Here is a 15,294-nt window from a genome sequence, read left to right on the forward strand (position 1 = left end):
GCCCGCGCACCACGATGAAGAGTAGCCCCTGCTTGCCACAACTAGAGAAAGCCCTCGCACAGAAACGAAGACCCAACACAGCCAAAAATAAATAAATAAATTTAAAGACAGAAATCTATAAAATGTATTTAAAAAACCTCTCTCTTTATTCCCCTTGCTACTGTTGCTCCCCAAAGTATACATAATTGGTGGGTTATTGATTTTGTGATTTCTTTGTTCAGGCAGTCATCAGCCATGGTTTAGGTATGATCAAGTGTTATTTCCTGCATCCTCCACCTCTCTCTTTCCGCTCTGATGGAAAGTCTTGTGTGAGGTTTCTTTAGTACAGCCTGGCCTGGGGAATCACTGTGTGGTCATTCTTAATAGCAAGAGGTAGCACCTATAAATCTCTAATAAGAATGAGGAGAGTGGAGGTTCCTTCAAGCAGTGCTGCTTGTAATATTTTCTTGCGAGATGCTGAGGGGAAAAATTACCTGAGATTCGTCTTTCCCATTCTGGCCCCCAGATATTGTAGTTGACAAACAGCCTTAAGACAGAGAAACTGTTTCATTTCTTCTAAAAACCACTCTGTGAGTCAAGGTCCTCAAGATAAATTAGTAATAATGAGATTCATCAATAGACTTAGCAAGCTTACTTCCCAGCCAACCCTCATCTCAGTAGAAGAGAAACCGGGTTGTTGCTTGGAACCTATGTTTTAGCTATGGGACAGACAACAGCCGTATTTGCCCAATGATGGGCAAAACCAGGACAGGCAAACAGATAACCTGGGAAACGACTTTCCACAGCTCAGCGCTGCCCGAGAGCTGGCTAAATATGCGCATGCTAGATGGCATGCACAAGCACTCTGAAAAGGTGTTCGTTATTGGATTTGTTTTATTCATACTTTTGAAAACTTTTTATTTTTTAGGCAACCTCCCGACTTCTAGTAAATTACCCAGAGCCCTATCGTTCTCAAATACTGGATTATCTCTTTAAGGTAATGAAAAAGTAATTATTTAATGGTATCTGTGATATCTTAGAAACTGTGGTGAATTTCACCAATAGTCTTTAGTACCTTCACAATTCTAGTTTTTAAAAGACTAGGCAGATTACTTTTGGAATAAGTTGCCGTTTATTTGAAGTTTTGCTTTGGTTTTCTCATCTGCAAAACCAAAGGCAGTGATTAGTCATTGTCTTAAAGTGTTTTGTCCTTCATACAACGAATCACAGTGTTAATATTGTTACTTCTTTCCCCAGCCAAACTTCGGTGCCTCTTTGCATATTCTAAAAGTTGAAATAGGAGGTGATGGGCAGACCACAGGTAGGAGTATTTGTGGAAATGGCATCGTTTTCCCCCAATATTTAAACCTATACTTAAACTTATGCACTGTGGTTTCAGAATATAAAGAATGCCAACATTTTTGATGTTGATTACTGCTTAGATTGTTCTTTATTGTTCCTTCTTCATTCTAATTATTTAAAAAATATTATATCGAAATATGCATTTTTTTCCATACAAAGCAGCTTGTGGACTTTAGATTGCTTATTTAGTTGAAGTACTAAGTAGTAAACAAATCCACAGATTTGATTTTCTTTTTAAAAGACTATTTATTGTTCTAAATTTGAATTTTAAATTCATCAACCCTGTTGCTCTTAAGTTATTCTTAAGTACTTTTTTTTTTTTTTTTTTTTTTTTGTGGTACGCGGACTTCTCACTGTTGTGGCCTCTCCCGTTGTGGAGTACAGGCTCCGGACGCGCAGGCTCAGTGGCCATGGCTCACGGGCCCAGCTGCTCCACGGCATGTGGGATCCTCCCGGACCGGGGCACGAACCCGTGTCCCCTGCATTGGCAGGTGGATTCTCAACCACTGCACCACCAGGGAAGCCCTGATTTTTTTTTTTTTTTTTTGCCATACGCGGGCCTCTCACTGTCGTGGCCTCTCCCGTTGCGGAGCACAGGCTCCGGACGTGCAGGCTCAGCAGCCATGGCTCACGGGCCCAGCCGCTCCGCGGTATGTAGGATCTTCCCGGACCGGGGCACGAACCCGCGTCCCCTGCATCGGCAGGCGGACTCTCAACCACTGAGCCACCAGGGAAGCCCCCTACAGTTTTTTATAAACTAATATTTACTAGACAGAGTGTAGGGAGAGTTTGGAATTTTACTGAGAAGTTAAAAAAAGAAAGATTTTAATGTATACAATATGTAAGATGTTATTAGCTTTAAATAAAATATGTGGCAAAAATATAAGTGATTTCAGAGATATTTCAGAGATATAGCTTTTTTGTCTTTTAAAAATAAAATTATTTTTAACCACTAAATTTTCAATCTTCATTGTCATACTTTTGGCTTTGTGTAGTACAATGTAGTCAATTAAAAAATTTATAGGTCTCTGGTTTTCAGGAAGAAGAAAATTCTCTCAATGATTGTATATGTAACTTATTTTTTATCAGTTAGATTCCATTATAGTGAACTTTAGAGTATTGTCTATATACCTGTGTACCTGTTAGTGACTTGGAAGTGACTTTTGTAAAATAGATACATCTGTATAGTGGAATTGGTATTTAATTCATGCTTAAAGAAACAATGCAAATGAAAAACAAAAGAAAATCCCATAACAAAACTGTCCCCAACCTGTTATAAGAAGACGTGCATTTTATTGTCAAACCCTATTTGGCAGAATTGATAATGACTGGCCACCTTCATTTGCTGAAGCTAAATTAGAGGTAGAGATACAGAAGCAGGTAGTTCTTGTGAATTCTGATGTTTACCTACAAGAAGAAAAGGGCTAGGTCCCCTCTCCTTCTGAGGCCCTTCTTAACAAGGGCAGATGTTTGTGAAACGTGGTAACACGTGAGGACTGATGTCACTTACCTACCTTGACACCCTGTAGAGGTTAGTATAGAATTTTCTTACAGTGGGAAAGTGTACTCGTTACTTTTTTCTCAAAATTCTGTTGTGTTGATTTAACAAGGCATGTTACAGGCTCAAGGCATGGGGTATGGAAATTGGGACTTTGGAGCCCAGGATTCACATCTAGGATTGAGAAGCTGGAAGCTGAGGTGATCTGAACTTAAAGTTGGACATAGGGATTTGAAAACCCCAGAGAGACCAAATCCCAGCAGAATATAGTCCTAGGAATTTTCAATTATATGAGTTGATAACACTTCTCTTAACACTGCTTATAGTAGAAAGTTGTGGTTTTATTATTTAAGACCTTTATGATGCTTATGGTAATGAAAAAATGAAATAATATGCTTTGATCATCCATCCTTAAGTTATATAAGATTATTCTTATGTGCCCTACGTCAGGATTGGATCTGGAATACTACTTCTCTGAAATGTGTGTATGTGTGTAGGGGAGAGTGCCCTACAAAGCACCATTAACAGTTTCCTTTCTGTTTTGCTCTCTCCCATTCAGATGGCACTGAGCCCTCCCACATGCACTACGCATTAGATGAGAATTATTTCCGAGGATATGAGTGGTGGTTAATGAAGGAAGCTAAGAAGCGGAACCCTAATATCATACTCATGGGTAAGAAGTGAAGTTTGATGTACTTTTGTAGTCTGTTTTCCTTTCATTTTAAAATTCTGAATCATGTATGTGGAGTATCTATTAATACTGTAGTATTAATAATGTTGTTAATACTACTACCAGTATGCTACCAGCAGCAAAGCACGTGCCAGGCATGATTCTTTCTTTGCTCATATATATTGTGTCTGATATTTATCTTACCTCTGGATTAAGACATTACTCTTCTCATTTTACAGAAGCAGTGGAGGCTTAGAGAGCTTATACCACTGACTTAAGGTCAGAAAATTAGTAAATGTCAAAATCAGGTTTAGAACCTTATTTTGTTGATTTTGATTTTTGATTTTTTTCTTTTTTTTGTGGCACTATACTAATTTCCTCAACAAAATTTCTCATCAAAATTTGTAAAAGGGCAATACTATTTATAAAATTGTATACTGTATGCAGCAGTATATCCCAACTATTTGCAAAAATTGTGTGCTACATGCAGTAGTAGACCCCATTTCTAGATGAGGTACATACAAAAGTGTTTTTTGGTTTGTATATTTGTTTGTTTTGAACCTCAAGGATGTGGTGGTCACTGTTCTAGGCATTGGGGCAATCCAGTCCCCAATTTCTGTCCTCGTTGAGCTTAGATTCTAGTGGCAGGATGGTTTCTTAAATGGGACTGTACTCTTTGCACTTTTCTCCTGTAGCAGTGCACAGACCTATAAAAGATTTCAAACATACACAGTGGTGACATGCTTTTATCATTTGAAATGAATTTGATTTTTTTAAACAGGCTTACACATTCAGGCTAAATTACATGAGTTAATGAGATCCATTTTATAGGACTTAATTTCAAGTTATTTCAAAAATCATTTTCAACCATCCAATTAAAGGACAAGCGTAAGTTTTTCTAAGTTAAAAAAAATGAGGAGGTCAGTGTGTTCTTTCTAAATGGACTTTTGTAAGAGATTCCAGAAATGTTTTGAGCAGTGAAAAGCATCATTGACTTCAGCACATACTTGCCCACTGTGCTGTTTTCAAGGTCAGTTCTCATTTAAATGCAGAAAATCTGGCATGCTGAAACATGTCCTAACAAAGACTTCACATAGTGTGCCTTCAGAATGTATTTGGCATTTCACTGTTTTAAAACATTCCAGTATTTTAATGTCACATTTATTATGTAGATACAGTTAGGCATTCTTCTAGAGTTTAGAAAATTAAACATTTTGTCACTTTGATTTTAATTTTTTTCAGTGGTGAACTAGATTGGTAATATATATTAACAGTTAAGGAACTTAATGTTGACCTTATTTTAATATTAACATATTAGTAAGAGAATTAGGATTTAGAATCTTAATTAGTGCTTCTCTACTCTTCTCACTTTTTTTTTTTGATTAATAATAACTGGGGTATTGGAAGAATGTGGATTTTTTGTTCTATATCGTGTAACAAACGTATATTTCCCTATTGAGTCAGTGACGTTTGTATTGACATAGGACAAACTAGTTTTGTTAAATTTGATTACCTGACTAATTAGTCTTTAAATAGCTTCAGGTTGTAAGAAGATGTACTAGTGAATAAGGAATTTATATTGTACTTACCTCACAGAAATAGTTAAGCATAAGCCTTTCAAAACTCTTTGCCTTGACCTTAGAGAATAAAAATTGAACATTGCATATCTTTTTAGCAGGAGGTGGGGAAGTTAAATTAAATTGTAGGTTACATTTCTTTATATTGGTAAGTATCATTGAGAGAGGTGTTTGTTTTTGTTTGTTTTTATTTCTCTTTCTTGAAAGAGTGTTTGGAATTATGGAACCTGACTCTCGGGCTCAATAAGCAATTACTGTGTTCATAAACTGGAAGGGATTTTTGAGAATTTGTGCATGGTTTGTAATCTTTCCTTTAGTCAGATCTTTATTGGCTTTTTGCTTAGCTTGTGTTTGTTCTTTTTGATTTATTTTGCTTTGTTTTTAATAGTGCCAGCACTGTTATACCTACTCCAACTTTACCTCTTCCTCTCTGCAGGGCTGCCATGGTCGTTCCCTGGATGGCTGGGGAAAGGTTTCAACTGGCCTTATGTAAATCTTCAGCTGACTGCCTACTATGTTGTGTCCTGGATTGTGGGCGCCAAGCATTATCATGATCTGGACATTGATTATATCGGAGTTAGTAATATATTTTTTAGAACATGATTAACCTTTGGACATTTATTTATACTTTTTAAAAGTAATTTGTGACACTTTTTTGACTGCTTTGTGTCATGAGACTAATTTGTTCTATTTGTGTCTATTAACAAATTAACTACATGTCACCATTAATTCTTTCTGCCCATCCAAATTCTTCCCACTTTCGAAAACTGTACTTAGTATATGCCTCCCGGAACTATTTCTTTGTTTTTGTTAATGGTACTACCCCAGCTCAAATTCTCCTTCTTCTAAGCTTTCCCTAGTTTCTCTAGTTCTTACAACAATATTGTGTTTACTATATAGTTTAATGAATGATTAATCTCATTTTGCTCCATGAGTCTTCTGTGGTCCTAAACCAGAGGGTGGCCGACTACTTCTTAAAGGGACAGAGTAAATATTTTAGGCTTTGTAGATCAAAGGGCAATATTAAGGATATTATGTAGGTAATTATATAACCATTTAAAATGTAACCACTTAAAACTGTTAAAATCCATTTTTAGCTTTCAGGCTGTAAAAAGTACAAATGGTGGGCCAGATTTGGCAAGCTGGCAGAAATCTGCCTACCCGTTTCCTAAACTGTTATTTAACACCTTTTAATGATTTAAAAATGTAAGACATGATATCTTGTGTTTCTAGCTGGTCTGTTGGCAGGCTGGAGGGATACGTCATCCTGCACTGTACCCCATAGAGCCTCACACACACTCATAGTGGGTCTCTATACACTTTTGCTTGTTAATACGCTGTCTGTCAAAACTGATTTTAAAAGTTTTCGTGCAATTAGCAAGCAGTTACTGAGCTTCTACTGTGTTGCAGGCATTGTGACTGTTATGTTTTAGGGATACCAAGATTAATAAGCTCTTGAGGAGTTCAGTGAGAGAGGCAGACACTGGACACTGGACATATCACAGGACATGACATAGGACATGAGGATGAGCCAAGGGCTCTAGGAAGCCAGAAGCAAGAATATACTTGTTTTTCTTATCCTTCCCCAGATTACAACAAAATTGTTTGAGAACTTTCTTAAATGTTGGTATGTTTAACCCATAGTGAAACTAAATGTAGGTTTGGGTCGAACAGCATTCTATTATGGTAAAGTCACACTTAGAAAATGTTTCTGGTAAATAATGGGTTATTCACATCTCTTTTAGACTCTTGATAATCACAGGCTATGATGAGGAAGCTTCTTTGATAAGAACACTTCCCAGTATCACTGGAGGCTGAAAAGAGTACCTGGAGGCTAGACCCATCTCTCAGCCACAAACTGAAAGTCATGGAAGTTTTCTTTCAACTCTAAAACCTCCTGCTACATGATTCTAAGCCTGAAAGATTTGTGCATGTTCCTTTTATCTGTCTTCATTAAGAGTTTGCTTTTGTTATGTAGCACATCGTTGTGATTCTCTGTGTGCGCTAAAAAAATTACTCCTGTACATTGTCCTTATTAATACTTGGCTTTTGGGTGTGTGTGTAGGGATCTTATAAGAATTATTATAACAATCCCGTGTCTGTTAGGTCTCCAGTGCCTGCTATAGTCCTTGGCATACATTGCCTTGTCAATCTTTGTTGAATGATTGAATGGATATTCCATTTTTAGAAATCTCTGGAATTAGGTGACTTTTTGAAAAATACCCACCAAATATTTTAAGGTTTTTAAAAATAATATTTTTAATTAAAAATTATGTTGTCTTATAAATATCTATAAATTTAATAACAGGACATTCCCTTAAGTAAGAAAAATGGATTTTCAGATAAGAAAGATGATGAGATATAATATTAATGGGGAAAGATTAATATTAATGATAATATTTGCTTTCGGACACAAAAACTTTCAATTCTGACATTTTGACTTTCTGTTTTGCAGATTTGGAATGAGAGGGCATTTGACATCAATTATATCAAGGTCTGTACAACTTTAAAGTCTTTTTATCTTTAAGTTATTAGTGAAAAATTCCTTTATGGTTCCATGGAAATTAGTAGTAGGAACGCCGTACTTTTTATAGCACAGTTATTTATTTTGCTAGTTATAACATAAAATTCAAGCAAAATATTAATAATATTTATATTCCTGATTAAAGCATATGTAATTCCCTCTATGCCCCAAATTGCCTTTGTCTGTAGAGTTGTGTTGAGTTTTCCTACTTAAATATTCATTATTTACGGAATTATGATAATTGTTATAAAAACAATTGTATCATTTTAGATTTTTAGGACTTCAAGAAATGTAGATTTTTCTTTCACTGTTATATATCAAAATTTATAGTATATAATCTCATTCTTGGTTTCTTTGGAATGCCTATTATATTGGAGTATGTTGGATGTTTCTATTTGTCATTAGCAAATAGGTAGCAACTAACATTTGCAAAGTGTGTTACTTTTTGAGCCACTTTCCCTAAATATTTATCTCTATTTAATTCTTACTACCTCCTTTATGAGGTAACTACTATTATTTCTATTTTTCAGAAAAGGAAAATCTGAGAATAATAACCCCTTCTGTCATTGGAAAACAAATGGCAGTTTAACTTTTCAGGTGGAGATACTCTTTAGTTTACTTTATGGTTATATTTGTCTTGTTTTATGTGTCTTTTCTCCAAGAAATATAATTTTGTGGTTATATTTTCTTTCAGTTTAAAAAAATTTTTTCTTTAAATTGAGTGTCTTATGTTTTTAAGCAGGTAGTATCCACTAAATTTCTTTCATTTATTTATTCATTCAATCTGCCAGGAAGCATTTATTCAACACCTAGTTTGTCAGGCATTGTGTACATGTTTGGAATACAAGGATAAAAAGTACTTTTTCTGTCCAAAAAGAGTTAACATTGGGGACTGTAGAGTCCCATATGAACAACTAAGATATCAGCTGTAATTTCTTTGGCACAGTCATGCACAAGGTTGCCAGAAGGTCCAGAGAGGAGGTGACACCTCTGCATGAGTGGATTTGGGAAGTCTGTTGGAAGACTAGTTGGAACCTTCAAGGTGGGCTGGATAGGAACTCCCCAAGTTGCTAAAGCAGGGCCGTGCCTTTGAGAAGAAGTGAAGACTGGGAGGTAAAGGGATTTGGGGGAAGAGCAAGTGGAGAAAGATGGATTAGACAAGTGAGGGCACTGAGCCGTCAGTAGGCCATTATGTTCACTGCAGTGACGGCACAATTTAATCACTAGTTGTGGGGAGGAGAAGGCATAGATTTAGAGGACTGAATGCAGCCAGAGCCAGGTAACTCAAAGTTAACTCCATGCTGTAGGCATTACCAGTGAAGTGGTGAGAGTGTGGTGGTGTGGAGGTGGGACAGTGGAACTAGTGTAAGATTGAAGCATAGGAGTTGTTCATGGAAAGTTATGACTGCTGTGAGTACAGGTCTGATGAGAGCAGCAGGGGGACAGAGCAGAAGCCAAGTTAGTGGCTGCGTCCTGTGTAACCCTGTAGTCAGGTGGACCATGTGCTGTGGCCATGGACTTGCATCTTCCCAAATCTGGCATTTCATAGTTTTTTTTTTTTTTTTTCCTCCTTGGGATTATATATGTCTCTTTAATTGTGTTCATTTCATTTGATGGAAGCATTAGAAGCATTAGAATTTAGTTTCCTTTTTCTTTTAAACTAATGGTCTGCAACTAAGGTGGTTATTTTATTTATTTATTTATTTTTACTATTAAGAGTCTGTTGCTGATTCCATTGCATTCTAATTCAGCCTACCTGATTTGAAAGACTGTAATTCCTGTTCTAAGACTCATCATCAGTGTTTCAAACAGTTCAGACTTCATTTCCTTTTCCCTGAAACTTTAGTTTACCTGCAGTAACTTGTCTCAGGAAATAACTTTTAGTTTGCATTTGCCATTTATGTAGCAAGATTTTATTGGAATCTGTGTCCTGTTTGTTAAAATGCCTATTGAAAGGGTTCAATAATGACAGATGAATGTAGGTGTTCAGGTTCGGTAAGCTTAATGAATATGTATTCCGTATAGTATAAATAAGATGGCCCCTGGAAATAATGAGGATTTGTTTTTAAGAGTAGAAATAAATACAGTACAAACAAGCAATGTATGTAAAGGTGGCAAGGCTATTATTTCTTTTTTTTTTTTTTTGCTATTTACATTGTATTTATGATTTACTCTGGTTTTTAGTGATGTTTTAAAATTGTGTATGGAAAATCCCGTCTAGGATCGGAGGGTGGTGGGTGGAAATGGATGTGTGAGTCTCTGGACCCTCATTCAGTCCAATCAGAACAGCTTCCTTTTCATGTATCTTATGGGTAGGGTTTCTATCTAGGCTTTTTAGGGAGCAGAAAGGGATGGGTTCCACAGCAAAAACATTTGGAATACATTAGATAAAACTTTGCTCAAAGAATGCTGCTATTCATACTGATTTTGGCAATCTATTATAAAACACAGCTTATAGACTTGTATATTTTGGAGTATTATTTGAATATATACTTACTTAAAAGTAAGCAATCTGATGGTCTAGGAATAGCACTAGAAAAACTAGATATAATATTGCGATAAATGCAAATGTGACTCACTTGTTCTCCTTCCTCTCTGTAAGAATAAGAAAGAATTTCAGGGTGATGAAACTCAAGATTGGTCTCCTAATAAAGAGCTTGGGAGTCTCAATCCTACTGACTCTTGAGAATTGGTCTTTATTTACTATTAAGGATCTGTTCAGATTTCTTCCAGAGTGGAATTGATTCATTATTTGCCTCCTAAAAGAGCACATTAATTGGAAATTTCTTCAGTTCAGAAAAGTTAGAAAGTGAAAAGAGAGCTTGTGAAATTCTTTGTTCTTTCTTATCTTAATTAATTCAACCAGTGTTTACTGAGCACCTGCTACTATGAACCTGACAGTTCAGAGTGCTTGGGGGTATAGCAGTGGGTTTATTCACACCTATTCATCAAAAACTACTTCTGTTTTGAAACTAACACGGTATTGTGAAGCAATTATACTCCAATAAAGATCTATTAAAAAAAAAAAAAAACTACTTCTGTTTTGAAATCTGAACCTCCTTCTCCTAGGTGAAATAATGTCTTCTTTTCTCTTGTCTTGTTTTATATATTGGCAATCCATACATTTCAGTATATACTACTCTCTGATTTTCTAGGACATTCTGTTAGTTTTAATGTCCTGGTGAGTGTGTTTGCCACCAAAGGGTGAGGACCCCATCTTGTGCTTTTTTTAGAGTCCTCATGGGGCCCAGGTACAGAACTAAATACCAGAGTAGGCACTCTTGCTTTGTTCATTTATTTCCTGTTACAGTTAGCTTGTTACTTTTAATCTGGTGGGTGGATAGTCCTACAGGCAGATTTTGTTGCCTGTCCTGTGTATACCTATTAAAGACTTGAGGGTAACAGCAGAATATTTCTTATTTCTACTTCTAGTATGGTACAAAATACTAAGAACTGTAATATTTTCAGTAATGGCAGAATATTTAAAGACATTGGAAAATACTCACAATAAACTAAGTTAAAGCATTTTATTTACCAAATGGTATATTTAATTTGATCCCAATTTATTGTGTCTGCATAAGAGAATTCATGAAAGAATGCAGACCAGGGTAATAGTGGTTTTTTTATGGGTAGTACTGCTCTGATTTTTTAAAAAAAATTTCCACCCTTGCACCCAAACTTTCTATGGCTAAACATAATTTTAAATTCAGAGGGAAAATCCCTCTAAAACATTTTTATTACCTCTTCATTTTTTTTTTCTCCTTACATTCCCATGAAGTAGAGTATCTTAGTGATAATGCTTTTTACCCCCGCCACACGAGGCACATTTCTGTTGAGAAATAATATTGACACTATCATCCAGGATGCTGAGTTTGAAGACATTTTAGCTTTCTTCATTGTAATTCAGCTGCTGAAAACTCATTTTTAACCTTTCCTATGTTCTGCTTATCTCTCTGAAAGGTGTTAAGAAGAATGCTGAACTATCAAGGTCTCCAGCAAGTGAAAATCATAGCGAGTGATAATCTCTGGGAGCCCATTTCTGCTTCTATGCTGCTTGACTCTGAGCTCTTGAAGGTGATTGACGTTATAGGGTAAGGAATGTTTTACTTTGAAAACTAACAGTTTCTGACTGCTTGCTGTGGATATTGACTGTGCCTTTGTTTTTGCCTGCTTCTCCCCATTTGATTATATTTTCAGAAGGTAGCTTTCTTGTATTTATTTAACCAAAGCATATATAAATGATATTTCATTCCTTTTTTCTTTGAAATGTATATACTTTGGGAATCTTTCTCTGACAATGGAATAATGTACTGGTAACTTAAAATATTGTTTTAATGTTTGGAATAATAAAACATGGCTTTGTTTAGATTAAGGGGCAGAGTAGTGTTTACATTTTAGGAATTATAAAGGCAGTGTTGTGCAATTAGTTCCTAACCCTCAGACTTCCTGTGCTTGGACGTTCATGAACACTTAGGTAAATGGTATGGTATGATCACTGACCGTGTGACCCTGCTCCTTAGTCCAGTTCTGCCTTTCAGCCTCTGGGGCCTTGACCTCACTGGGTTCCAGCAGTATTGTTTTTTTTAAGTGTATTTGAATTTTGTCTATCATGATAATGTATATAATCATTTGAAAAATAGAATACACATATATGTGGAGTTTGTTCTTTATTCAGTGTGAAGCCTCTGCTTGAACTATGTGTGCTTTTTTTTTTAAATGAAGAATTTTCAACATGCACAAAAGTAGGCAGAATAATATGGTGGATATTCATGTTCCCATCATTCAGCCTCCATAACTATGAACCCATGATCAATTCTCCATTCACATGCCTATCCATTCTTCTTTTCTTCCTCCTCACATTATTTTGAAGCAAATTCCAGACATTATATTATTTCTTCCATAAAAATTTTACCATTTATCTCTTAAGATAAAAACTCTTTCATTTCACCGTAAATAATACCATTATCACATCTAAATATGTGATAGTTTCTCGATATTATCAAATGTCTTTTATTATTATTTTATAGTTTTATTTGATTGAATCTGGATCCAGTTTAGATTCATACATTATGATTAGCTGATATCTAAGTCTCTTCTAATTTTTTGGTTCTTGCTCCATCTCTTTTTTTCTTCCTTTCATTTGTTGAAGAAACTGGATTGTCTGTCCTGTAAAGCTTCTCACAGTCTGGCTTTTACTGATTTCATCTTTGTAGTTAAGTTTAAAATGCTCATCTATCCTGTTTCTTGTTGGAAATTGGTAGAGGTATGATTAGATTAGATTTAGGCTTATTTATTTATTTATTTTTTGACAAGAAAAGTAAAATGTATTTTAGTATTTTATACATTGAAATTAGAATGTAATTTTTGCCTTTATTGTTAAAACTTGCATAAATAGCTCAAATCTTGAGGGAGAAAAGTTGTGTTCATCTTGAATATATTTGGTTAGGAAAAAATAAATGAAAATGTGGGTTTCACTGTATCTTCATGAAGAAGTTGGATGTTTAATTCATTTTATCTTTATTGATGTTGGTATCTTATGCAATGAATTCTCCTCTGAGCACTGCTTTAGGTTTATCTCGTAGAGTCTGTTTTTTTATCATTATTTTCTAATTTATTGCATTGTGGTCATTTAATGCTGAATGTATTATTTAATTTTTTTCATAAAATTTCCCAAGGTCTTCTTTTTATCTTATTATATTAGGGTATATTTTCTCTCAGGATACGAGAACTGAGTGTATATTATCCACCTTACCGATTGCATTGTTTCGCTATTCTGTATTCTAATTATTCTGTTCACTTAAACTATCCAAGGTTACTAAGAGTGTTAGTTTCCTCTTATTAGTGAGTTTCTATTTTTCCTTTCAATCTCATGAAATTTCTGCTGTTTGAAAGTTGTTGCTGTGTTATTTGGTACATAGGTATTAGTAATGTTTTATCTTTATTATGGTTTGTAACTATTATGATTAGAAAAAGTCATTCTTTGTCTCTTGGTTGAATTTCGCTTTGCATGTAACTAAGATAGAGAACTCTGCCTTTCTTTTTTTTCATTTGTATTTGCCTGATAGAATCTTTGACCATACTTTTATTCTTTACCTTTCAAGGTAATTTTGTTTTAGGTGTGATGCTGTATATAGCATAGGTTTAGGTTTTGTTCTGAAAATCTTCATATTTTAGTGAGTTTAACTCATTTATATTTATTGATATAACTGAAGGTTTTATTTTCTTTTCTACTGTGTTTGTTATTTAATGATTTGTACCATATATATATTTATATATATATAATACACCCCCACACACATTCTTTTGCTATGTGATTTGTTTTCTTTGCTCTTTTTATTTTTTTTTTTTTTTTTTTTTTTTTTTTTTTTTTTTTTTTTTTTTTTGCGTTATGCGGGCCTCTCACTGTTGTGGCCTCTCCCATTGCGGAGCACAGGCTCCGGACGCGCAGGCCTAGCGGCCATGGCTCACGGGCTTAGTTGCTCCGCGGCATGTGGGATCTTCCCGGACCAGGGCACGAACCCGTGTCTCCTGCATCGGCAGGCGGATTCTCAACCACTGCGCCACCAGGGAAGCCCTTTCTTTGCTCTTTTTAAATGAAGTGTCTTTTTTGTTATTTAACAAGATTTGATTCTACTGATTACATTTATGCTGATACCTTTATACCAGTAGTTCTCAACTGGGGATAATTTTGCCTCCTACAGAACATTTGGCAATAACTGAAAATATTTTTGACTGTCACTGGCATAGGTGCTACTGGCATCTGATGGGTGGGGCCCAGGGTTCCTTCTCAGCATTGTCCAATGCACAGGATAACTCCCCCACAACAAAGAATTATCCAGCCAAAATATCAGTAGTGCTGAAGTTGAGATCTGCTCTATATTAATAATCTTGGTTCTCTCTCTATTTAGATATTGTCTATTCATTTACTATAATTAATATTAAAATTATTTTATAACCACTTCTTCCTCCCCCTCTCTCCTACAATGGAATTTTAATTAACAGAGTTTCTTAATCTTTGTGCTCCTACATGAACATAAGCTTGTATGGTCTTCATTTGTCAGCTGCAAGTTGTAATTTTTTACTCCCAGCTAACTGGCAAACTTAGTTTACATTTCGCTTTCTTTCCTCCTTTTATTTTGTGTCAGCTATATTAGTTATACATTTTTAGAAAATGTAATGTTTATATACTATTTAATTACCCTTTCTTTTAGTCGAGCTCTACTGTTAAGCATATTCAGTGCTCACCTGTAAGTCTTTTGCTGAAGTATCTCGTTTAGTCTCTTGAGTGTCAGAAGCTTAATATCTGCTATATTTCTCAGAAAGTGCTAATGGAAACAATATTTCTTGAACTTTTACATGTTTATTACTATATATTTGTGGCCTTTGGACTCAAAGGACAGTTTGGCTGGGTATAAAATCCTTGACTCATATTTTCTTAATTCTTGAGTATCATAACATTTGCTCCGTCGGTTACTTACATAAAATGTTGCTGTTGAGAATTCTGATTCCAGACTTATTTTTTCTCATAAATGACTTGGCATAATTCTGGTATGTCCAAAGAATAAATTTCTCCTTAACTTTAGAGTCTAGTACTTTTATACTGTTTACCATTTCCCAGTAAGTAGTGTGCACCCTTTGAATATCTATATTTCAGTATTTTCTTTTTTCAATAAGTTTTACTTAA

The 15,294-nt window shown here is 35.2% G+C and overlaps 1 protein-coding gene across 19 annotated transcripts in view; it reads left to right on the forward strand.

The window, feature by feature from the left end:
• GALC (galactosylceramidase) overlaps positions 1 to 15,294 on the forward strand; it is a 72,563-nt gene that overhangs the window by 16,708 nt on the left and 40,561 nt on the right. For 13 of the 19 annotated variants that reach the window (XR_010839449.1, XR_010839442.1, XR_010839439.1 and 10 more), the window contains exons 2-7: positions 908 to 976; positions 1,237 to 1,300; positions 3,399 to 3,512; positions 5,523 to 5,662; positions 7,542 to 7,580; positions 11,571 to 11,701. Coding sequence is in view for 7 of the 19 variants with exons in the window: in XM_067027930.1 (XP_066884031.1) it covers positions 908 to 976; positions 1,237 to 1,300; positions 3,399 to 3,512; positions 5,523 to 5,662; positions 7,542 to 7,580; positions 11,571 to 11,701 (557 nt within the window). In the remaining 12 variants the exon portion in view is untranslated. Of the gene's footprint in view, positions 1 to 907; positions 977 to 1,236; positions 1,301 to 3,398; positions 3,513 to 5,522; positions 5,663 to 7,541; positions 7,581 to 8,140; positions 8,208 to 11,570; positions 11,702 to 15,294 lie in introns of all 19 variants that reach the window. The other 6 variants (XR_010839447.1, XR_010839444.1, XR_010839446.1 and 3 more) reach the window with 3 other exon arrangements.

This window comes from Kogia breviceps, chromosome 3 (genome assembly GCF_026419965.1).
Source record: "Kogia breviceps isolate mKogBre1 chromosome 3, mKogBre1 haplotype 1, whole genome shotgun sequence".
Lineage (NCBI taxonomy): Eukaryota > Metazoa > Chordata > Mammalia > Artiodactyla > Physeteridae > Kogia > Kogia breviceps.